The sequence below is a fragment of the Sebastes fasciatus genome, unplaced genomic scaffold (genome assembly GCF_043250625.1).
Source record: "Sebastes fasciatus isolate fSebFas1 unplaced genomic scaffold, fSebFas1.pri Scaffold_60, whole genome shotgun sequence".
Classification (NCBI taxonomy): Eukaryota; Metazoa; Chordata; class Actinopteri; order Perciformes; family Sebastidae; genus Sebastes; species Sebastes fasciatus.
In genome coordinates this window covers 17,501-43,130 of record NW_027428248.1, presented here as the reverse complement: position 1 = coordinate 43,130, position 25,630 = coordinate 17,501, and the positions used below count along the sequence as shown (strand labels likewise).

The following is a 25,630-nucleotide window of genomic DNA, read 5'->3' as shown; positions in this document are numbered from 1 at the left end:
GGTTATGAAAGGTAATTAAAGGTTATTAAAGGTTATTAAAGGTTATGAAAGGTAATTAAAGGTAATTAAAGGTTATGAAAGGTTATTAAAGGTTATGAAAGGTTATGAAAGGTTATTAAAGGTTATTAAAGGTTATTAAAGGTTATGAAAGGTAATTAAAGGTTATGAAAGGTAATTAAAGGTTATTAAAGGTTATTAAAGGTTATTAAAGGTTATTAAAGGTTATTAAAGGTTATTAAAGGTTATTAAAGGTTATTAAAGGTTATGAAAGGTAATTAAAGGTTATTAAAGGTTATGAAAGGTTATTAAAGGTTATTAAAGGTTATTAAAGGTTATTAAAGGTTATTAAAGGTTATGAAAGGTTATTAAAGGTTATTAAAGGTTATTAAAGGTTATGAAAGGTTATTAAAGGTTATTAAAGGTTATGAAAGGTTATTAAAGGTTATTAAAGGTTATTAAAGGTTATTAAAGGTTATGAAAGGTTATTAAAGGTTATTAAAGGTTATTAAAGGTTATTAAAGGTTATTAAAGGTTATGAAAGGTTATTAAAGGTTATTAAAGGTTATTAAAGGTTATGAAAGGTTATTAAAGGTTATTAAAGGTTATTAAAGGTTATTAAAGGTTATTAAAGGTTATGAAAGGTTATTAAAGGTTATTAAAGGTTATGAAAGGTTATGAAAGGTTATTAAAGGTTATGAAAGGTTATTAAAGGTTATTAAAGGTTATTAAAGGTTATGAAAGGTTATTAAAGGTTATTAAAGGTTATTAAAGGTTATTAAAGGTTATTAAAGGTTATTAAAGGTTATTAAAGGTTATTAAAGGTTATGAAAGGTTATTAAAGGTTATTAAAGGTTATGAAAGGTAATTAAAGGTTATGAAAGGTTATTAAAGGTTATTAAAGGTTATGAAAGGTTATGAAAGGTTATTAAAGGTTATGAAAGGTTATTAAAGGTTATTAAAGGTTATGAAAGGTTATTAAAGGTTATGAAAGGTTATTAAAGGTTATTAAAGGTTATGAAAGGTAATTAAAGGTTATTAAAGGTTATTAAAGGTTATGAAAGGTTATGAAAGGTTATTAAAGGTTATTAAAGGTTATGAAAGGTAATTAAAGGTTATTAAAGGTTATGAAAGGTAATTAAAGGTTATTAAAGGTTATTAAAGGTTATGAAAGGTAATTAAAGGTTATGAAAGGTAATTAAAGGTTATTAAAGGTTATGAAAGGTAATTAAAGGTTATTAAAGGTTATTAAAGGTAATTAAAGGTTATGAAAGGTTATGAAAGGTTATGAAAGGTTATGAAAGGTTATGAAAGGTTATGAAAGGTTATTAAAGGTTATGAAAGGTAATTAAAGGTTATGAAAGGTAATTAAAGGTTATTAAAGGTTATTAAAGGTTATTAAAGGTTATGAAAGGTTATTAAAGGTTATTAAAGGTTATTAAAGGTTATGAAAGGTAATTAAAGGTTATGAAAGGTAATTAAAGGTTATTAAAGGTTATTAAAGGTTATTAAAGGTTATTAAAGGTTATTAAAGGTTATTAAAGGTTATTAAAGGTAATGAAAGGTTATTAAAGGTTATTAAAGGTTATTAAAGGTTATAAAGGTTATGAAAGGTAATGAAAGGTTATAAAGGTTATGAAAGGTTATTAAAGGTTATTAAAGGTTATTAAAGGTTATTAAAGGTTATGAAAGGTTATTAAAGGTTATTAAAGGTTATTAAAGGTTATGAAAGGTTATTAAAGGTTATTAAAGGTTATTAAAGGTTATGAAAGGTTATTAAAGGTTATTAAAGGTTATTAAAGGTTATTAAAGGTTATGAAAGGTTATTAAAGGTTATTAAAGGTTATTAAAGGTTATTAAAGGTAATGAAAGGTTATTAAAGGTTATTAAAGGTTATTAAAGGTTATTAAAGGTTATGAAAGGTAATAAAGGTTATTAAAGGTTATTAAAGGTTATTAAAGGTTATTAAAGGTTATTAAAGGTTATGAAAGGTTATTAAAGGTTATTAAAGGTTATTAAAGGTTATGAAAGGTTATTAAAGGTTATTAAAGGTTATTAAAGGTTATGAAAGGTTATTAAAGGTTATTAAAGGTTATTAAAGGTTATGAAAGGTTATTAAAGGTTATAAAGGTTATTAAAGGTTATTAAAGGTTATTAAAGGTTATGAAAGGTTATTAAAGGTTATTAAAGGTTATTAAAGGTTATTAAAGGTTATGAAAGGTTATTAAAGGTATGAAAGGTTATGAAAGGTTATTAAAGGTTATGAAAGGTTATTAAAGGTTATTAAAGGTTATTAAAGGTTATGAAAGGTTATTAAAGGTTATTAAAGGTTATTAAAGGTTATTAAAGGTTATTAAAGGTTATTAAAGGTTATTAAAGGTTATTAAAGGTTATTAAAGGTTATGAAAGGTTATTAAAGGTTATGAAAGGTTATTAAAGGTTATTAAAGGTTATTAAAGGTAATTAAAGGTTATTAAAGGTTATTAAAGGTTATTAAAGGTTATTAAAGGTAATGAAAGGTTATTAAAGGTTATTAAAGGTTATGAAAGGTTATTAAAGGTTATTAAAGGTTATTAAAGGTTATGAAAGGTTATTAAAGGTTATTAAAGGTTATTAAAGGTTATTAAAGGTTATGAAAGGTTATTAAAGGTTATTAAAGGTTATTAAAGGTTATTAAAGGTTATTAAAGGTTATGAAAGGTTATGAAAGGTTATTAAAGGTTATTAAAGGTTATGAAAGGTTATGAAAGGTTATTAAAGGTTATTAAAGGTTATTAAAGGTTATTAAAGGTTATTAAAGGTTATGAAAGGTAATTAAAGGCTATTAAAGGTTATAAAGGTTATTAAAGGTTATTAAAGGTTATTAAAGGTTATGAAAGGTTATTAAAGGTTATTAAAGGTTATTAAAGGTTATGAAAGGTTATTAAAGGTTATTAAAGGTTATTAAAGGTTATGAAAGGTTATGAAAGGTTATTAAAGGTTATTAAAGGTTATTAAAGGTTATGAAAGGTTATTAAAGGTTATTAAAGGTTATTAAAGGTTATTAAAGGTTATGAAAGGTTATTAAAGGTTATTAAAGGTTATTAAAGGTTATTAAAGGTTATTAAAGGTTATGAAAGGTTATTAAAGGTTATGAAAGGTTAGAAAGGTTATTAAAGGTTATGAAAGGTTATTAAAGGTTATTAAAGGTTATTAAAGGTTATGAAAGGTTATTAAAGGTTATGAAAAGGTTATTAAAGGTTATTAAAGGTTATTAAAGGTTATTAAAGGTTATTAAAGGTTATTAAAGGTTATTAAAGGTTATGAAAGGTTATTAAAGGTTATTAAAGGTTATTAAAGGTTATTAAAGGTTATTAAAGGTTATTAAAGGTTATGAAAGGTTATTAAAGGTTATGAAAGGTTATTAAAGGTTATTAAAGGTTAATAAAGGTAATTAAAGGTTATTAAAGGTTATTAAAGGTTATTAAAGGTTATTAAAGGTAATGAAAGGTTATTAAAGGTTATTAAAGGTTATGAAAGGTTATTAAAGGTTATTAAAGGTTATTAAAGGTTATTAAAGGTTATTAAAGGTTATTAAAGGTTATTAAAGGTTATTAAAGGTTATGAAAGGTTATGAAAGGTTATTAAAGGTTATTAAAGGTTATGAAAGGTTATGAAAGGTTATGAAAGGTTATGAAAGGTTATGAAAGGGCGTGTTTGTTAGTAAGAATCAGAGATGTCTCGTTAACAGCTTCAGATGAGGCCGAGCATCATCAACACAGTGAGGAGACACACGTCAGCTAAAAGCACACATGCAATTAAGAGCTTTGGCATGCACCCCAGGTGTAAAGGTCTTACCTGTGTAGCCGGTGACAGGCGCTGAAGTTCTGGATCCGGGTGATGTATCCGGTTCGTTCTGCTGAGCTGCTGCCGGTCACTGAGGATCCAGACATGGTGGGTCGGGTCGGTACCGGAGAGAAGAGGAGAGGATGCGACGGAGAGCTCCGGACAGAGAGAGAGAGAGGGCTATAAAGGGTCTGGTGGTCTGGACTGATCCAGATCCTCTCAGACCTCGTGACTCTGGAGGCTGCAGCTCATTGGTTCTGATCCATCAGCTGCTCTCATGACACGGATGTTCAGCCAAACAGCAGCAGCCAGGGGGCCGTTCCAATAGTCGCTTCCTACAACGTCTCCTCTCCTCCTTTCCTCCTCTCCTCTCCTGCTCTCCTCCTTTCCTCCTCTCCTCTCCTGCTCTCCTCCTTTCCTCCTCTCCTCTCCTGCTCTCCTCCTTTCCTCCTCTCCTCTCCTGCTCTCCTCCTTTCCTCCTCTCCTCTCCTGCTCTCCTCCTTTCCTCCTCTCCTCTCCTCTCCTGCTCTCCTCCTTTCCTCCTCTCCTCTCCTGCTCTCCTCCTTTCCTCCTCTCCTCTCCTCTCCTGCTCTCCTCCTTTCCTCCTCTCCTCTCCTGCTCTCCTCCTTTCCTCCTCTCCTCTCCTCCTTTCCTCCTCTCCTCTCCTCTCCTGCTCTCCTCCTTTCCTCCTCTCCTCTCCTCTACAAAAAGTTCTGTAAATCCTCTCTGTTCCACAGGATACAAATATTATAAAATAATATAAATTATACAACAATAAAATGTCAGGAAAGGAAAATAATAAAAAAAACAATCAGGGTCTGTTAAACAATTAGAATAAATCTGAAAACATGTCTAAATAATATCATAGTTTTTGCCAATTTAGAGTTTTAAGTTTTCATATATATATCTATATATATATATAGATGGATATATATATTGATATAGCATACACACACTTATCCATCCATCTATGACAACGTGAAATACAGAAAATAAGAACGTGAGACATTATTGATAAAATAACTTCCCGTCAGTCAAACCGGATAAACCAGATGTTCATAACCAGATGTTCATAACCAGATGTTCATAACCAGCTCTCAGACAAACTATTTAACACTTCCTCCTGAAGTACGAGTGGTTATAGTTATAGTTATAGTTATAGTTATAGTTATAATAACTCAGTTTGAGGTTCAACAGGATTTAAGTTCAGTTTCAGGATAAAAACATGATTTGATGTCTTTAATGTTTAATGTGAGAAGGAAACGGATTATACAAATTTAAATGTTCTTTATACAGATAATTCAAGACAAAGTGCTCCAGGTGAAACATGTCCTCAGTAATGAATGAATGAATGAATGAATGTTCCCTTTAACAGAGGAATTATTGATGCATGAACGTACACTAACAGCTTTGTTACAGCTGCTGCAGTAAAACCAGGAGGAAATACCAGCGTGTACAAATACTACAAGTAACCGTGAAGTATTAGTGGTAAGTGATATTATTATTATTATTATTATTATTATTAATATATTATATATTATTATAACAATACTACATGTTTTATTATGTTATCTTGTGTTTTAGTTTGTAAAATCTTATTCTGTAAAGTAATTAAACGTCAACATAGTGAGTACAGTAGTGCAGTAAATGTAGGCTGTCATAGTAATAATAATATAAAGTACGGAGGACTAATGGTGTCACACCGTGAGCTCACATGCCGGCTGCTGACAGTCAGCAGGTCTAACGGGGGGTGGGGATATATGTGAAGACATTGTAGTGTTATGGATGGTGAGGAGTATTATCATTATTATTATTATTATTATTATAATAATCATTATTATTATTATTATTATATCTGTTTAAAAGAGAAACAACTTTGGGGTCAGTTTACTAAAATAATATGAATTAATAAAACAGTCTGTGTCTCTGTTCTACTTTCATATTGGTTAGTCTTGAAACGAGATAAATAAAAAAATAAATAAAACAAATCCACAGGTGAACAGTCGGGTGGAGGCAGGCTGTCATTCTGATTCCTGTTTTATATTATATTTCATATTTCAGTTAAATGTCTGATACAATCTGAGGTCTGTTCTCATCTTTGATTCATCTTCAATATTAAAAATGTTTCATCACATCAGAGAAACTGAAACCAGAGAATTTCATAACCGATTCTCTAAATAATTGATTCATTTTCTCGAGTGTCGGCATTTTTTATTTTTTTTTCACTTTCTTCACAAAAAACTTTGACAAAAGAAGAAATATTTATTATATCTTTTTTGCACATTTGACAGAAAGAAAGTACAAATATGTCATCAGATCAGAAACAAAGACTTCATGATGTTTAATTAACTTTAACCTCACACCTGGTGTGTGTAGCTACTATATACTGTATATATATATATCTATATCTATCTATATATAGATATATATTATATATAGATAGATATACAAAATATATCTATCTATATATAGATATATATTATATATTATATATAGATATATGTACACTGTGTACAGTATATATATGATGTTTGTTAGAAGTAGCTCTGCAGCGGTTCTCCCAGAATGTTCTCCATCTCCTGAACCACCTTCTGGACCTGCTGCTCCACCTCCTCACACTCATCTGAAACACACATTTATTACACATTACTACTACAATATACTATAGAATGTACTACTATACTACCTGTTGTGTTGTACTTAAATCCCACATTTCACCTGACATGATCTGATATATTATATATTATATATTATTATTATTATTATTATTATTATTTTATATGATATATTATATATTATTAATATTATATATTATTATTTTATATATTATATATTATTATTATATATATTATTATATATATTATATATTATTATATTATATATTATTATTATTATATATTATATATTATATATTGTTATTATATATATTATATATTATTATTATTTTATATATTATATATTATTATTATATATTGTTATTATTATATATATTATTATTATTATTATATATATTATATATTATTATTATTATTATATATATATTATATATTGTTATTATTATTATTATTATTATTATTATTATATATATTAATGTGTGCTCACCCTCCATGAGCTCAGCCAGGAACGGGATGGTCTCTGGCAGCAGAACCACGTAGTTCTCCTTCAGCTTAGACGCCACCTCCATCAGGAGCACCAGGGAGGAGAAACGCACCTGAGGAGGAGGAGGAGGAAGAGGAGGAGGAGGAGGAAGAGGAGGAGGAGAGAGAGGAGGAGGAGGAGGAGGAGGAGGAAGAGGAGGAGGAGAGAGAGGAGGAGGAGGAGGAGGAGGAGGAGGAGGAGGAGGAGGAGGAGGAGGAGAGAGAGAGAGGTATTTATACACATTTCTATTGTTCCAGCATCAGAGGTGGAAGTATTCAGATCCTTTACTGCAGTAAAATACTAAAACCACAGTATAAAAATACAGGTGTTCAGGTGTTCAGGTGGTCAGGTGTGTTCAGGTGTGTCCAGGTGTGTCCAGGTGTGTCCAGGTGTGTCCAGGTGTGTTCAGGTGTGTTCAGGTGTGTCAAGGTGTGTCCAGGTGTGTCGAGGTGTGTTCAGGTGTGTCCAGGTGTGTCCAGGTGTGTCGAGGTGTGTTCAAGTGTGTCGAGGTGTGTTCAGGTGTGTCGAGGTGTGTTCAGGTGTGTCGAGGTGTGTAGGTGGTCTCACCTTGGGGTCCTGGTGTCTGGTCTTCAGGAGGATCTGGTAGTTGAGGGTTTTCCACTGAGAGTCGTCAGCCAGCGCTACAGAGAACTGAGCCACACACGGGACCAGGTGATGGGTCACCCTCTGCTGGTACACCTGGTCTCCTCCCACACGGTTCTCCAGCTGCAGGGACAGGGACACACAGAGAGAGGGACATGAGGACAGGTGGGCAGGACAGGTGAGAGAGACAGGTGTGAGAGACAGGTGTGAAAGGAGTCACCTGGTCGAGCAGTGGGCTCATGAGGGCGTCGGCTCGCTCTCTGCTGACGAATCTCTGCGTGTCGAACAGGAAGATCTTGTGGAGACAGTCGAGGACGAAGTGAAGCAGCAGAGACGTCTTCTCCTCAGCACACGAGTCAAACAGGAAGTCACCTGATCAGAGAGGAGAGATACAGGTAATCAATAATCTACTGATATCATCAATAACTCACCTGAGCAAAGTATAATAAAATAAAGGAAATTAAGTCAGATATAATAAAATAAAGCAAAGTATAATATAATATTAATATAATAACATAAAACACAAAATAAATACATAAATAAATAAAACAGGGTACAACAAAATGAAAGAAAATAAAGTTCATCTAATTAAAATTGAATAAATTAAATAAAGTCCAATAAAATTTAGTTGAATAAAATGAAGTAATGTAATATATAAAGTAGAGTAAAATAAATAATAAATTAAAATTAAATAAAATGAAGCAAAGTAATAACATAAAACACAAAATAAATAAAACAGGGTACAACAAAATAAAAAAAGTTAATTTAATTAAAATTGAATAAAGTAAATCAATCAAAATAAAGAAAACTAAAATAAAGTCCAATTAAATAACAAAATAAAATACCTAGAATAAAATAGAATAAAAAAAGAATAGAATTAAAAACTAAAACAAAGTACAATAAAAAAGAAAACTCAAATATAATATATATTAATTGATTAAAATAAAGTCCAATAAAAAATACAAAACAAGCTGCAACAAAATAAAAGAAAATAAAGTTAATTTAATTAAATTACTATTATTATTAATTAAATTAAGTCATGTAAAATCCAATAAAGTATAACAAAATAAAGTAAAATAAAATGTGATAAATCAAAATATAATATAATAAAATAAGGTAAAATAACATAAAATAAACAAAAAACAGAGTACAATGACATAAAAACAAATAGAAATATGATAAAATAAAATAAGTGGTCTCACCTGTGTGGGCGGTGTTCGTCTGTCGCAGCAGGTCAGCGAACGGTTTCACCAGATTTCCTGCGAACAGGACGAAGAGTCCTTTGAGCCTCTCTGCGATGAAGTCCGCCAGTCGGTAGAAAGTCAGCAGACGCTCTTTACTGCCCGATTTACTCCAGTCCAGCAGCTGCAGGACGACAACCACAACAGTTGGTCACACCTACGACCTTCACCTATGACCTTCACCTGGCGACTCATCATCACGTCTCTAATGTTACCTTGAAGAAGAGCGGCCTGAACGTGACCTCTGACAGCTTCATCACCATGGCGAGCAGACAGTCGATCACGCAGCCTTCGATCTCCGCCGTCTTCTGCAGGTCGCCCTGGAGACAGGAAGTCAGGAAGTCAGACCTCAACATGTGCACCAATAAAAGCAGAGAAGAAGAAGAGGAAGGAGAAGAAGAAGAACTCACCTGACAGTGTTCAGATCTGAAGTCCAGCGCGGCGAGGAAGAAGGAGGTGAGCTCTGATTGGTGGACGTTGAGCTGCTCTTTCTCCATGTGACTGATGTGTTCCTTCAGGACGCTCATCAGCGGCGCCAGCTGACGCTGCAGGAAACACCAGAACGTCAGCTGATCAGCTGATCACTCATCAATATCACATTTATCATTTATTTACATTTTGTTTCTGAGAAATCAGAACTAAAAACACTACATTACCCATGAGCCTCTGCTGCTGTCAGAGCCAGTCAGAGGCTCGCTTCGTTGTTGATCTAACAGTAAGTTTCATCTTTAGCTTAACCTCGTCGTTAGCTCTGTGATTGGATGTTTGTTAGTGAAATGCATCCTAGGAGATGTAGTTTTGTTCTGCTGACTCAACAGGAGACTTTTGAACAGTTTGACTCCAGATATCAGAGAGAACTTTAGTGCATAAACATGGCAGTCATCATCACCTTCCTGTCCGCCACCATGCTGCTGTAGCACCTGGTGACGGTGGGCAGTAGGACCCTGGGGGGCAGCTTGGTGGCGAGGGTGCTCCTGAGGGAGGCGAGCCGCGTGGACAGCTGGGAGGCGGCGGAGGAGGAAGACGAGGAGGAGGAGGAAGACTCTACGAGGCGAGTCAGCCGGCACACCTGCAGGGAATAGGAAGTGTTGAGTGTTATCCTCACATCACCACGTTATCACCACGTTACCACCGCGTCATCACCACGTTATCACCGCATTACCACCGCCTTATCACCGCATTATCACCGCATTATCACCGCGTCATAACCACGTTATCACCGCATTACCACCGCCTTATCACCGCATTATCACCGTGTTACCACCGCCTTATCACCGCATTATCACCGCATTATCACCGCATTATCACCGCGTCATAACCACGTTATCACCGCATTACCACCGCCTTATCACCGCATTATCACCGTGTTACCACCGTGTTACCACCGCCTTATCACCGCATTATCACCGCGTCATAACCACGTTATCACCGCATTACCACCGCCTTATCACCGTATTATCACCGTGTTACCACCGCCTTATCACCGCGTTATCACCGTGTTACCACCGCCTTATCACCGCATTATCGCCGCGTTATCACCACGTTATCACCGCATTACCACCGCCTTATCACCGCATTATCACCGTGTTACCACCGTGTTACCACCGCCTTATCACCGCATTATCACCGCATTATCACCGCGTCATCACCACGTTATCACCGCATTACCGCCTTATCACCGCATTATCACCGTGTTACCACCGTGTTACCACCGCCTTATCACCGCATTATCACCGCGTTATCACCGCCTTATCACCGCATTATCACCGCGTTATCACCGTGTTACCACCGCCTTATCACCGCCTTATCACCGCATTATCACCGCATTATCACCACGTTATCACCGCATTACCACCGCCTTATCACCGCATTATCACCGTGTTACCACCGTGTTACCACCGCCTTATCACCGCATTATCACCGCGTCATCACCACGTTATCACCGCATTATCACCGCATTATCACCGCCTTATCACCGCATTATCACCGTGTTACCACCGCCTTATCACCGCATTATCACCGCGTTATCACCGTGTTACCACCGCCTTATCACCGCATTATCACCGCGTTATCACCGTGTTACCACCGCCTTATCACCGCGTTATCACCGTGTTACCACCGCCTTATCACCGCATTATCACCGCGTTATCACCGTGTTACCACCGCCTTATCACCGTGTTACCACCGCCTTAGCACCGCATTATCACCGCATTATCACCGCATTATCACCGTGTTACCACCGCCTTATCACCGCGTTAGCACCGCATTATCACCGCATTATCACCGTGTTACCACCGCCTTATCACCGCATTATCACCGTGTTACCACCGCCTTATCACCGCATTATCACCGCCTTATCACCGTGTTACCACTGCCTTATCACCGCATTATCACCGTGTTACCACCGCCTTATCACCGCGTTAGCACCGCATTATCACCGCATTATCACCGTGTTACCACCGCCTTATCACCGTGTTACCACCGCCTTATCACCGCGTTAGCACCGCATTATCACCGCATTATCACCGTGTTACCACCGCCTTTTCACCGCCTTATCACCGCGTTACCACCGCATTATCACCGTGTTACCACCGCCTTATCACCGCCTTATCACCGTGTTACCACTGCCTTATCACCGCATTATCACCGTGTTACCACTGCCTTATCACCGCCTTATCACCGCGTTAGCACCGCATTATCACCGCATTATCACCGCCTTATCACCGTGTTACCACCGCCTTATCACCGCGTTAGCACCGCATTATCACCGCATTATCACCGCCTTATCACCGCATTATCACCGTGTTACCACCGCCTTATCACCGCATTATCACCGCCTTATCACCGTGTTACCACTGCCTTATCACCGCATTATCACCGTGTTATCACCGCCTTATCACCGTGTTACCACTGCCTTATCACCGCATTATCACCGTGTTACCACTGCCTTATCACCGCCTTATCACCGCGTTAGCACCGCATTATCACCGCATTATCACCGTGTTACCACCGCCTTATCACCGCATTATCACCGTGTTACCACCGCCTTATCACCGCATTATCACCGCCTTATCACCGTGTTACCACTGCCTTATCACCGCATTATCACCGTGTTATCACCGCCTTATCACCGTGTTACCACTGCCTTATCACCGCATTATCACCGTGTTACCACTGCCTTATCACCGCCTTATCACCGCGTTAGCACCGCATTATCACCGCATTATCACCGCATTATCACCGCCTTATCACCGCGTTACCACCGCCTTATCACCGCATTATCACCGCGTTAGCACCGCATTATCACCGCATTATCACCGCCTTATCACCGCATTATCACCGTGTTACCACCGCCTTATCACCGCATTATCACCGCGTTATCACCGTGTTACCACCGCCTTATCACCGCATTATCACCGCGTTATCACCGTGTTACCACCGCCTTATCACCGCATTATCACCGCGTTATCACCGTGTTACCACCGCCTTATCACCGCATTATCACCGCGTTATCACCGTGTTACCACCGCCTTATCACCGCATTATCACCGTGTTACCACCGCCTTATCACCGCGTTAGCACCGCATTATCACCGCATTATCACCGCATTATCACCGCATTATCACCGTGTTACCACCGCCTTATCACCGCATTATCACCGTGTTACCACCGCCTTATCACCGCATTATCACCGCCTTATCACCGTGTTACCACTGCCTTATCACCGCATTATCACCGTGTTACCACCGCCTTATCACCGCGTTAGCACCGCATTATCACCGTGTTACCACCGCCTTATCACCGTGTTACCACCGCCTTATCACCGCGTTAGCACCGCATTATCACCGCATTATCACCGTGTTACCACCGCCTTTTCACCGCCTTATCACCGCGTTACCACCGCATTATCACCGTGTTACCACCGCCTTATCACCGCATTATCACCGCCTTATCACCGTGTTACCACTGCCTTATCACCGCATTATCACCGTGTTACCACTGCCTTATCACCGCCTTATCACCGCGTTAGCACCGCATTATCACCGCATTATCACCGCCTTATCACCGTGTTACCACCGCCTTATCACCGCGTTAGCACCGCATTATCACCACATTATCACCGTGTTACCACCGCCTTATCACCGCATTATCACCGCATTATCACCGTGTTACCACCGCCTTATCACCGCATTATCACCGCCTTATCACCGTGTTACCACTGCCTTATCACCGCATTATCACCGCCTTATCACCGTGTTACCACTGCCTTATCACCGCATTATCACCGTGTTACCACTGCCTTATCACCGCCTTATCACCGCGTTAGCACCGCCTTATCACCGCGTTACCACCGCCTTATCACCGCATTATCACCGCGTTAGCACCGCATTATCACCGCATTATCACCGCGTTATCACCGCCTTATCACCGCATTATCACCGTGTTACCACTGCCTTATCACCGCGTTACCACTGCCTTATCACCGCGTTACCACCGCCTTATCACCGCATTATCACCGCATTATCACCGCCTTATCACCGTGTTACCACTGCCTTATCACCGCGTTACCACCGCCTTATCACCGCGTTAGCACCGCGTTATCACCGTGTTACCACCGCCTTATCACCGTGTTACCACCGCCTTATCACCGCATTATCACCGCATTATCACCACCTTATCACCGCGTTACCACCGCATTATCACCGTGTTACCACCGCCTTATCACCGCATTATCACCGCCTTATCACCGTGTTACCACTGCCTTATCACCGCCTTACCACCGCGTTAGCACCGCATTATCACCGCATTATCACCGCGTTACCACCGCATTATCACCGCATTATCACCGCATTATCACCGCATTACCACCACATCATTATGGTGTTCATCAGTCAGGTGCGTCGTACCTGTGAGGTGATGTCCTGCAGGTACGGGCTGATGAAGTGAGGCAGCGTCTCTGTGACGCGTTGGAGGGCGGTGACGGCGCTCAGCAGGTAGATCTCATTGGTCAGCAGCTCCTTCCTGTACGTCAGCGTGTGAAGCACCGCCGGCATCAACCTGCACCACACGACACACACCGACTCTCAGGTTTATAATGATATATAATAAAAATAATAAATACTATATAATAATATAAAGTAATAATATCAACAATAATTAATAATATATAATAATAATAATAATAATTAATAATATATAAATATAATAATTAATAACATCTGTTAATATTAATTAATGATGTCAGAGATAGAAACATGTTTAACAACCAGTGCAAACCATAGTTTTGAACACAGTAGACCCGTTACCTTGGTAACTGCGGGATGGCGAGGGCCTTCAACGTGCCGACCACCTCGGCGACGCAGAGCAGAGCGCTGCCCGTCACGTTCTTCTCTTCCTCTGTTGCCGTGACGATGTCCACCGCCTGCAGCAGGACGGGGACGAAGGCCTCCTGGTGGTCGGAGCCGAAGCTGCGACAGAGCAGCTTGAGGCTGTAGAGCGCCGTCTGCCGGTTGATGGCCTGCTCCGCCTCCTGCTCCGCCTCCAACGCCTTACAATGACTTTTACCCACAATGCTCAGGAGGTCGCCGGTCAGCTGTAACAGCACAGTGACCTGAGATACAAAGAGAGAGAGAGAGAGAGGAGAGGAGAGTGACTCTACGAACCAATGAAGAAGAAATTCAACAATATAATCAGCAGCTGGCCTCGTCATTTAAGTCCAGCGTCCAAAAGGAAGACTCAGCCCGTCTATGTGTCCTCTACTGCTGACCTGCTGTCTCCCTCTGAAGACCATGAAGGGGTTAATGTTATATTCCATCTAACCTGTTGCTCCTCCCACTGCGTCCGCTGCTGCAGTTTGTTGTTCAGCAGCTCCATGGCTTTCCTCCTGACTGACGCCAGCTGATTTCCCATCAGCCCCCTCATCACCGTGATGAACGTATCCGTGGGCAACAAGGAGTTCACCTGGGCAACGACAGCAAAGAGTGCATAAGCTGTTTTGCAGCATTACTGCAGGTAGACATTAAAGATGATACTATACGTTGCTACGGTTACCTTATCCAGAACATCGTAGGCTTTGTTGAGCAGAACCCTCCAGAACTTGGCGGTGGGTTTGTCGGCGTTGTCCTCCACACAGCGAGCGACGCTGTGGATGTACCGCAGGATCTCCTCCAGCAGCCTGAAACACACTCCACATGTTCACCTGCTGCTTCCTGTCAAACATCTGTTTCATGTTTCCCTGAGGAGGAACTCACCTCTGCTGCAGCTGCTGCAGAGACTCGTCCACAGCTTCCCCTCCGTCTGCAACCTGACACACACATCACATGTTTAAATACTCAACGTCACAGAACGTCTCTCTGTTTGTGAACGCTCCCCGAGACCTCGCCCACCTTCCCGATGAAGCTGGCCGAGCCGAGCAGCTGAGCCATGAAGGAGACGGAGAGGAACTTGAAGTGTCTCAGCTCTTTGCTGCTGTGAGCCTCCAGACTGAAGATCAGCTCCTCCACCTTCTCCTCCTCTTCCTCCTCCTTCTTCTTCTTGGCTCCTGGCCGGCCGACGGAGCGCTTCACTGGAGCTGCAGAGGACGGAACATCCAGAGCAATAACAAGTTAACGTTTTTAAGTCCAGAGTCCAATAGGAAAACTAATGTTTTTAAATCTAGACGAACCACGTCACGGTAGTTTGTCAGAAACGTGAGTAGTCTTAGTTTACTGAGCGTCTCACCGTCGTCTTTGTCGTCAGGCAGCTGCAGCAGGAAGTGGAGGATGTTGATGAGCGAGGTGAGCTGCTCGCTGACCTCAAACTGACAGCAGAGAGCGATCCAGAAGTCCACGTCTTTCTCCAGAGCTGCGTCCTAAAAACACACAAACACACACAGTAAGACACCGCTTTACTGCTGCGCGATCACTCCATCCACTTCCTGTCTCCCACAATGCATCGCTCCCACACTCGCCTTCTCGCCGGTGGAGCTGGCGTTCTGCGTGGCATGCAGCTTGAACAGGAGGAGCATTAGGACCCAGAGGAAGCGGGCGGGGCCCAGCGTGGTCATCAGCTGACGGAGGATGGGCAGCCGCCGGTGATCGGGCACGTGAGGGAGAGCGTCTGCGAACACGTGCATGATCCTCGTCACCACCGTGACCACGTGAGACGAAGAGCTGCCGTCAGGGAGCTGGTGGGCCTGAGGAGGAAGAGGAAGAGTATTAATCCATCATTTCTTTTAGTATAGTCCTTTAACTGCCAGAGAGTCAGAGAGTCAGAGAGTCAGAGTCAGAGAGTCAGAGAGTCACCTGGATCAGCGCCGGTATCACCATCTGAACCGTCCTGTCGATGACTCTGAAGCTGTACGCGTCGTCCAGACGCAGGATGTTGGCGCCCATGAAGGTGAAGATGGGCATGATGTTGTGAAGGACTTTCTCCTGGAGGGTCAGACGAAGGTCAGATTATCAACACGAAGGTCAGATTATCACCACGATGGTCAGATTATCAACACGAAGGTCAGATTATCACCATGATGGTCAGATTATCACCACGATGGTCAGATTATCAACACGAAGGTCAGATTATCACCACGATGGTCAGATTATCAACACGAAGGTCAGATTATCAACACGATGGTCAGATTATCACCATGATGGTCAGATTATCACCATGATGGTCAGATTATCACCACGATGGTCAGATTATCAACACGAAGGTCAGATTATCACCATGATGGTCAGATTATCAACACGAAGGTCAGATTATCAACACGAAGGTCAGATTATCAACACGATGGTCAGATTATCACCACGATGGTCAGATTATCAACACGAAGGTCAGATTATCAACACGATGGTCAGATTATCACCATGATGGTCAGATTATCACCACGATGGTCAGATTATCAACACGAAGGTCAGATTATCACCATGATGGTCAGATTATCAACACGAAGGTCAGATTATCACCATGATGGTCAGATTATCACCATGAAGGTCAGATTATCACCACGATGGTCAGATTATCAACACGATGGTCAGATTATCAACACGATGGTCAGATTATCAACACGATGGTCAGATTATCAACACGATGGTCAGATTATCAACACGATGGTCAGATTATCAACACGATGGTCAGATTATCACCACGATGGTCAGATTATCACCATGATGGTCAGATTATCACCACGATGGTCAGATTATCACCATGATGGTGACTCTACATCTGTTCTTTATAAAGGAAGAGACTCACGGGGAAGATGGCGGCGGCGGCGCCCAGCAGCAGCAGAGCGTGGTGGTGAGTCTGCGGCGCGTCGGACGCTCTGATGCACTGAACCACCAGCTCCACGCTGAACTTCTCCTCATCCAGGACGTCTGCAGAGGACATGATGGGACAGAGTCTCAGTTAGTGGACACAGTGAGTAACGTTGATGTCTTCTTCTGTGGTGGACGTGTCGTCCCTCGGCTGACCTACCGGACTCCACGGCGCCTCCTTCAGGAGACAGTCTGTGGCAGACGTTGAGCAGACAGCTGAGCAGCAGCTGTTTGGTGTACTCCATGTTGGTCTGATCACCTGGACACGACTCCAGACTCCTGAGGACACAAACACACACAGCTGTTAGCCTCACAGCCAGGACGTCTGTAAGACCAGAGTCCTATAGGAAAACTAATGTTTTAAATCCAGAGTCCTATAGGAAAACTAACGTTTTAAATCCAGAGTCCTATAGGAAAACTAATGTTTTAAATCCAGAGTCCTATAGGAAAACTAATGTTTTAAATCCAGAGTCCTATAGGAAAACTAACGTTTTAAATCCAGAGTCCTATAGGAAAACTAACGTTTTAAATCCAGAGTCCTATAGGAAAACTAATGTTTTAAATCCAGAGTCCTATAGGAAAACTAATGTTTTAAATCCAGTCCTATAGGAAAACTAATGTTTTAAATCCAGAGTCCTATAGGAAAACTAATGTTTTAACTCCAGAGTCCTATAGGAAAACTAACGTTTTAAATCCAGAGTCCTATAGGAAAACTAACGTTTTAAATCCAGAGTCCTATAGGAAAACTAATGTTTTAAATCCAGAGTCCTATAGGAAAACTAACGTTTTTAAGTAATTTAAATAACTTGTATTGTTAATTTGACTTTCTCCTGTACGTGTTGTTATTTCTGTCTTTGTGCTGCTGTGACTGAATTTCCTCTCTGGGGATCAATGATATATATCTCATCTTATTTTAATTATTAAAATGTGCACAATATATTTAATTTAGTCATTTGTAATTTAGTGCCCTCCGATTAGTTTAGATTATTATTAAAGTGATTAATCTTAATGTATCTTCAGTGATCGGAGGTAAGGGCGGTGACGTAGTGTTGAACAGGTGTTACCTGGCGAGCAGTGAGAACAGAACCGGTACCAGTGTCTGGGCTCTCTTCAGCTTCTTCTTGTGCTGCAGCAGCTCCAGGATCAGAGTGACCCTCTGCCACGACACGGCGCCGCTGTCTGGAACGCCATCAACGCCGTCCTGAGGCTTCCTGATCAGGGAACAACAGCTTCATCATGACCACCTGAACCAACCCTGTTTTAACCCTGTTTAACCCTGATTTAACCCTGATATAATCCCTGATTTAACCCTGATATAATCCCTGATTTAACCCTGATTTAATCCCTGATTTAACCCTGATTTAATCCCTGATTTAACCCTGATATAATCCCTGATTTAACCCCTGATTTAACCCTGATATAATCCCTGATTTAACCCTGATTTAATCCCTGATTTAACCCTGATTTAACCCTGATTTAATCCCTGATTTAATCCCTGATTTAACCCTGATATAATCCCTGATTTAACCCTGATTTAATCCCTGATTTAACCCGTTTTAAACCTGATATAATCCCTGATATAATCCATGATTTAACCCTGATATAATCCATGATTTAACCCTGATATAATCCCTGGTTTAACCCTGATATAATCCCTGTTTTAACCCTGGTTTAACCCTGATATAATCCCTGGTTTAACCCTGATATAATCCCTGGTTTAACCCTGATATAATCCCTGATAAATCTCTTGTTTGACCCTGTTTTCAGCCCTGATGTATAAAGTATATAGAGTAAACGAAGCGTCACCTCTGACTCATCCTGCTCCGGCGGGTCTGCTGAACCGTCACGCTCGCTGTGGCTTTCTCTGGCGGAGCGAGCTCATTGGCCACCAGCTGACCGTCTACTGCGATCTGTCACAAAGAAACAGGAAGTTAGAGGACTGACGTCACATGACACGCGACCAGGAAGGAAGCCGGAAACGGACGACGGTCGTCAGTATTCAACCGTCTGCTCACCGCTTTAAAGGCGCTGCTGATGGTGTTGGCCACCAGAGGACTCCTGCTTTCCACCAGCACGTCGAACATCACCGACAGCAGCTTCTGCTGCACCGCCTCGTCTCCCAGGGCTGAGAAGAACGGCTTTGTGATCTGCAGAGACACGAAGAAGAGACACGAAGAAGAGACATGTAGAGGCATCAGAAAAACTGCCACCCCAGGTTTAACCCCAATATAATCCCTGGTTTAACCCTGATATAATCCCGTGTTGAACCCTGGTTTGAGGTTGTCCTGACCTGTTCCAGAGCGGTGATCTGACAGCTGGGGATGTCGGGGTGCGGCTGCGTCGAGGTCCTCAGAGCTCTGATGAACAGATCCAGACAGTTGTGGTCCTCGGCCAGCAGGGGGGCCGACGCCTCGTCGTACTTCCCCAGGACCAGGTGCGTCAGCTGGGCCTCGGCCCGCAGCAGGGCGGGGGTGTCGGGGCCGCTCTGCTCCAGGAGACGCTCCAGAACAGGAAGCAGGTGTGACAGGACGGACTGAGAGGAGGAGGAGAAGACGATAAGACCACACGCCGTTCACGATGACGGTGTGAGCGTGCAGGCGTGTTCCCGCTCTCACCTGTCCGCTGACGTGGCTCAGCGCTCGCAGCAGGCTTCCGGCGCTGTACGACGGGCAGCACGCCGTCTGAACGCTCCGCAGCAGCTGCTGCAGCGACGTCTGCAGCTTCTTCTGCTGCGGCTTCACTTTACCAGCAACACAGTCCTCATGGAGCGCACCCAGAGCCTGCAGTCACATTAATACATCACATATATTAAACAGTCAAACCTTTAAAGAGGAATACAATTAAATTAAATAACTGTTGATGGAAACTAAAACTCATCATGACATCATATAATAATAATTCATTTATGCCTCGGACTCACCTGGCTCAGGTATGACGGGTCGGCGATGATCTCCTCTGAGGTCTTCAGAAGCTTCTCTGTGATTGGCCGGAACGGAGAATCGTCGGCTCCTGATAGGCTCTGCAGAGCGGCGAGGGCCGCCCTCCGGACCTCCCGGACCGGAGAGGTGAGACAGCAGAACAAGGACGGGACCACTGAGAGAGACAGACAGACGGACAGACAGACGCTCGTCACCATCTTAGCTTAGCGTGTTAGCATGTTGCTGAATCCCTCGAGTCTCTCACCAGGTGAGTCGGCGGCGACCAGCTGCTCCAGCGTGGCGGCCGGCTGAGCGCTCAGCAGGGCTGCGCCCACGTACAGGGCCCGGGTCTGCAGGACGGCGTCCACCTTCACGTCCAGCTGGTCTCCGTGGTTACTGCTGTATCCCCACAGCACGCACAGGAAGCGGAAGAGCACCGGTGGCTCGGCCAGGTGAACCTGGAAGAGACGGAGAGGACGGCGTTGTCTTAAAGGGACACTTCAACATTTAGTGAGCTAAGCTAAGTTAACTGTTTCCACTGTTGATGCTAAGCTAAGCTAACCAGCTGGTACAGATCTTCTCTAACTCTCCGATGAATCACAGGTGTGAACAGGAAGTGACCTCATACCTGGATGAGCAGCTTCATTAAGTCTCTGAAGCTGCCGGCTGTCGGCCCCTCACCGGCGCCGCTGATGATGACACTGAAGAGGCGGCAGGTGAGCCCCAGGTAACAGCAGGTGTTCGTGTCCAGCTTCTCCGGGTTCCACCACACCTCACCTGGTAGAGACATTAACACACGACAGGTGAGCTCACCTGGTAGAGACATTAAAACACGACAGGTGAACTCACCTGGTAGAGATTTGAACAGACAACAGGTGAGCTCACCTGGCAGAGACGTGAATATACTGAGCATCTCGCCAGGTGAGCTCACCTGGTAGAAACATTAACACACGACAGGTGAGCTCACCTGGCAGAGACGTGAACATGCTGAGCGTCTCGCCAGGTGAGTTCCCGGCTGTCACACATCCAGGAGGGTTACTGACCTTTGAAGGAGGCGTCGGGACACCTGAGGGAGGAGATGAAGTCTCTGAGCAGAGAGATGAGGACGAAGCTGAAGTCTGGCTGCTGCCCACACCTGCTCAGGTAGAGCGTCAGGGCTTCAGAGAAGGAGGAGGGGGCGGCGGCGGCAGCGGGGCGTTCTGCTTCCTGTTCAAACAGAGAAAAACAACAGAACACAACACTTACTTCTTCTGTTTCATTATGAAACGTTTTGTCTAAATCATGGATGAATCATCTCGTCTGACCTCAGCGGCGTTGGCGGCGGCGGCGTCTCTGATGACCTCCAGCAGCGGCGTCTCCAGCAGCGTGTAGACCCTCTGGGCGGTGAGCAGGTGCTGGGTCTCGCTCAGCTCGCCCAGACCGAGCAGCAGAGTCTGGGTCAGAACCAGGAAGGAGGTCCTGGCTCTGAGACCAGAACCGCGCTGCTGCTGCTCCACCGACAGAGACAGCTTCTCCAGCTGAGGACAGAAAGAAGACAAACACACCGTCCTCATCTGTTACTCTTTTAAACATTTAGAAACTATATATCTGTGTCTTCAGTAGGAGCCGACGGGCTTCAGAAAACAACTCTACTGGAGCTGAGACGGTGTTTAAAGACTCACAGCGTCCCGTCTGGAGAACTGGTCCATGTTCGCCAGGTTCTGGATCAGCGTGGAGACGAGACGCTCGTTGGCCAAACCCAGGAAGTCGGGTTCAGAGCTCCTCTTCAGCACCTCGTCCAGCTCTGTGGAAAACGTTTTTGGGCCATTTTTAGGACATTTGTTCAGACTTTTTATACATAATTTTTTGTCGGATACTTTTCCGGACATTTTTCGGTTTCGTCAGACTTTTTTTCCCAAAAAAAACGTTCTGACATTTTCTTGGACATTTTTTTTTCAGATAATTTGGGTACTTTGTTGGGACATTTTTCAGACTTTTTTCGGATATTTTGGGGACTTTTTTGTCGGATATTTTTTGGGACATTTTCGAGACATTTTCAGATTCTTCAGATTATTTTTGGGACATTTTCAGATTCTTCAGATTATTTTTGGGACATTTTCAGATTCTTCAGATTATTTTTGGGACATTTTCAGATTCTTCAAATTATTTTTGGGACATTTTCAGATTCTTCAGATTATTTTTGGGACATTTTCAGATTCTTCAGATTATTTTTCAGACATTTTTCATAGTTGTTTTATCACTAAAATCACTTCTGAACATTTTTGAGGCGAGAAATTATCCCGTTACCTTGAGCCCAGTTCAGGGTGAGCGGGTGTTGGCTGATGACGGAGCATCGCGCGACGCAGGAGGCGAGGCGGAGCTCGGCGGAGGAGGTGAGCACCAGGAAGGGCAGCAGCTTCCAGCCCGCCCTCTGGAGCAGCTCGCCATCCCCCTTTCCCAGCCGGGGGTCGGACAGTAAACGCACCGCCTCCGTCAGCACCGGCAGCCTGGGGGAGAGGACACAGAGCTCAGAGTTACCGAGGACACATGAAGGCATCATTTACAGCCGGGAGGAGAGGACACAGAGCTCAGAGTTACTGAGGACACATGAAGGCATCATTTACAAGACAGTAAGAAACACAACAGTTGTTGAAACAAATTATATATTATATATAATATCCAAGATAAGAAGATTAGTGTGTGTAGTTCACTGACCAGTGCTCAGCCACCGACAGATCCACTCTGTGCAGCAGCGACAGTAAACACGTCACGGTGTCCTCGGGGTCCAAAACGTCAACCAGCACCTGAACACAAACAAGACAACTAGTTAGCTTTAAAACCTACGATGACATCTACAGAGCTCACAGAGCACCACACTGAAACACATCCACTCTTCAGAGGATCGTGGTCGAGGTGTTTCAGCTGCAGCTCGTCGTCCGGGGGAACGCCTGCTTCGACCCATCACACCTGTTCACCACATCACTGACCTCCAGGACTTTGAGAGCAGCGGCCACGACCTCCGGCACGTCGTCCTTCAGGCGGTCCATGACGGTGTCTTTCAGGAAGGCTTCGTCCAAACTCTGCTGCAGAGGAGAAACGTGACCATGAGATGTGGTTAAAAGCTGCAAGAAAAGCTGGTAAGTGGTCCTTGAGTTAAGATTATTCTCTTCTCTGAAGCGTTGATGCAAAACAGTGAAATTAACATAAATAAACTGAATATTCATGGATTATTTCCACTCTAATTATTATTATTCTTTGTCTTGCTTAATTTTGGGGATAATCTAGCCTGAAATTGTTGAACTACAGACAATCAGATAATTAGAATCACCGGGTTTGACAGGAAGATATACCTGTTAATCATCTGCATAGAAATTAACATTACGTGTATTAATAATAGAATGGGGCCCAGGTTTGAGCCTTGAGGTTCACCATAAGTACGTTTTGAAGATGAAGAAATCTTCCTCCAGTGATTCTAACTCTACCTGAACCGTCTGCCTTACCTGTCCGGAGGTGATGACGCCCATCAGGTGCTCCACAGCCGAGACTCTGACTGAAGGCTGCGGGTGTTTCAGACTGAGGAACAGCGACGTCTCCGAGTCGCCCAGTATCTATATACAGAAAGGATTCATTTATAACATTTATACACAAGACGTAGGGCTGTCAAAATTAACGAGATAATAATAATAATATCGTTTTAAGGCAACTAATTTCTTTAACGCATTAACACAACTTGTGATTTTTAGGTTGTAGCGGCTCAGTTTTAAAGCTAGTGTGAAAATACTGGTATGATATGAAACTAGAATCCATTGGTACCAACCAAGATGACAACGCCAAAAACCAAGATGACAACGCCAAAAAACCAAGATGACAACGCTAAAAACAAGATGACAACGGCAAAAACCAAGATGACAACGCCAAAAAACAAAGATGACAACGCCAAAAAAACAAGATGACAACGCCAAAAACCAAGACGACAACGCCAAAAACCAAGATGGCGACGGCCAACCATGTCATACTAGCTTGTCAGAAAGGAGGTTAAATAACGCTCGAAACTTACGCTAACTTTTGGCGAGCACATGCTAAATGCTAATATTTTATGCTAATACTACACTTTTTATGCTAAATGCAGTACCTGTGAGGGTTTCTGGACAATATCTGTCATTGTTTTATGTTGTTAATTGATTTACAATAATAAATATATACATACATTTACATAAAGCAGCATATTTGTCCACTCCCATGTTGATAAGAGGATTAAATACTCATTTAGAACAGATACAAAAACAAAATTGTGATTAATTTGCGATTAATTGCGATTAAATATTTGAATCGATTGACTGCCCTAACAAGACTATAAGTTACTAAATACTTACACTTGTATGTACTAATAATACAAAAGTAGGGATGTCACGATACCAGAAATTTAGAAGTTGATACCAGTGAAATTCCAGGATTCTCAATACCAATTCAATACCACGGTAAAAAACTAAATGTATTTCAGCATCCACTCCTTTATTACCGTTGTCATACTGGTTTTTGTTGGGAAGTTAAACAGGTCATAATTCTCTATTATCTAATTTATATTGCTGTGAAAACATCTGGATTTATTCCAGCATGGCTTCCCATGACGTCCGCGTACAGTAGTGTGGTGTACCTGGTATTTTCCGCTGCTCATGGACAAAGAGAGGAACCGGTGGAAGAGATGTTTCTGCTTGCTGCTGCTGACGTCGGTCACGTGACCCGCGAGAACGCCGTCCAGAGCTGCACAGTATCTGACGGAGGACAAACACACGGCTTCAGCATGGACTGATGGGTTTTATAGTTCATAACTTCATCAGCTCACTTTGAGCTGGGACTGAGAGTAACGGATCAAACTAATACATAATTAGAATATATCCCTTCACCTCGTTAAAGATTTAAAGTGTAAAACAGTAAAATAGATACAGAGCATCAGGTAAAGTGTGGTGGCGCTCTCACCTGGACTCAAACAGGCGGACCAGAGGAAGGAGACGGCGGTCGAGGGACGACACGTCCTCAGCAGAGACTTCAGTCTGACTCAGATACTCGTCCAGCAGGAGACTGCAGGACCAACACAGCAACACAATCACACCTGGTTCATGATGTCACACCTGGTTCATGATGTCTCAGCAAACACAACATTTAACATTTAACAATCAGCGGACAGAAGAGCAGCGCTGAGGGACACAGACTGTGTGAGACGTTTCTGAAGTTATCAGCCACACGGGGAAACGTTAACATCTAAATATTGTCCTGGTTGTTCACGTCTGTTTATTTTCTATGATCCTTCCTCACCATTAACTCTTCTGGCATGGTGTTAAATCTGGTTTCTGCCTCTTATTGATAATCTTTATTGTTTATATTTGATTTTGAAATAAAGTTTTATTGTGTAGTGGAGCTGTTGCACAACAACGTCCCCGGGGTGAATAAAGTTCTGTCTTATCAGGTGTTGAATGAAGCTTCAGGTTGTTGAGGACCGAGGACGAGGACGAGGAGAGCTTACCGAGCCACGATCCGGTCCAGGCCTTTGGTCAGAGGAACCGACTTCAGGATGGCGTCCAACACGGCGAGCTCGTCCGTCTGCGTCTCACCTGAGACAGACAGCGACAGGTAAAATGATT

General features: G+C 42.3%; 1 protein-coding gene across 2 annotated transcripts in view; it reads right to left on the bottom strand.

Moving 5' to 3' along the window:
* Nucleotides 1-6,063: 6,063 nt before the first annotated feature.
* The window catches only part of heatr1 (HEAT repeat containing 1), a 24,570-nt gene continuing 5,003 nt past the window's right edge, over nt 6,064-25,630 (bottom strand). Inside the window, exons 9-45 of one of the 2 annotated variants that reach the window (XM_074628601.1) lie at nt 25,513-25,600; nt 24,969-25,070; nt 24,646-24,763; nt 23,492-23,599; nt 22,979-23,074; nt 22,707-22,795; nt 22,299-22,498; nt 21,674-21,795; nt 21,317-21,529; nt 21,056-21,218; nt 20,641-20,789; nt 20,278-20,470; nt 20,015-20,187; nt 19,710-19,874; nt 19,385-19,627; nt 19,110-19,241; nt 18,901-19,004; nt 18,159-18,305; nt 17,255-17,373; nt 17,033-17,154; nt 16,087-16,215; nt 15,753-15,977; nt 15,524-15,653; nt 15,190-15,374; nt 15,055-15,107; nt 14,855-14,978; nt 14,624-14,764; nt 14,110-14,414; nt 13,711-13,861; nt 9,693-9,872; nt 9,214-9,348; nt 9,019-9,123; nt 8,765-8,927; nt 7,783-7,934; nt 7,527-7,685; nt 6,924-7,032; nt 6,064-6,444 (exon numbers count right to left, since the gene is read on the bottom strand). In XM_074628601.1, the coding sequence (XP_074484702.1) occupies nt 6,356-6,444; nt 6,924-7,032; nt 7,527-7,685; nt 7,783-7,934; nt 8,765-8,927; nt 9,019-9,123; nt 9,214-9,348; nt 9,693-9,872; nt 13,711-13,861; nt 14,110-14,414; nt 14,624-14,764; nt 14,855-14,978; nt 15,055-15,107; nt 15,190-15,374; nt 15,524-15,653; nt 15,753-15,977; nt 16,087-16,215; nt 17,033-17,154; nt 17,255-17,373; nt 18,159-18,305; nt 18,901-19,004; nt 19,110-19,241; nt 19,385-19,627; nt 19,710-19,874; nt 20,015-20,187; nt 20,278-20,470; nt 20,641-20,789; nt 21,056-21,218; nt 21,317-21,529; nt 21,674-21,795; nt 22,299-22,498; nt 22,707-22,795; nt 22,979-23,074; nt 23,492-23,599; nt 24,646-24,763; nt 24,969-25,070; nt 25,513-25,600 (5,381 nt within the window). In that variant the 3' untranslated portion in view covers nt 6,064-6,355. The remainder of the gene's footprint in view (nt 6,445-6,923; nt 7,033-7,526; nt 7,686-7,782; nt 7,935-8,764; nt 8,928-9,018; nt 9,124-9,213; nt 9,349-9,692; nt 9,873-13,710; nt 13,862-14,109; nt 14,415-14,623; nt 14,765-14,854; nt 14,979-15,054; nt 15,108-15,189; nt 15,375-15,523; nt 15,654-15,752; nt 15,978-16,086; nt 16,216-17,032; nt 17,155-17,254; nt 17,374-18,158; nt 18,306-18,900; nt 19,005-19,109; nt 19,242-19,384; nt 19,628-19,709; nt 19,875-20,014; nt 20,188-20,277; nt 20,471-20,640; nt 20,790-21,055; nt 21,219-21,316; nt 21,530-21,673; nt 21,796-22,298; nt 22,499-22,706; nt 22,796-22,978; nt 23,075-23,491; nt 23,600-24,645; nt 24,764-24,968; nt 25,071-25,512; nt 25,601-25,630) is intronic. The other variant, XM_074628602.1, reaches the window with a different exon arrangement.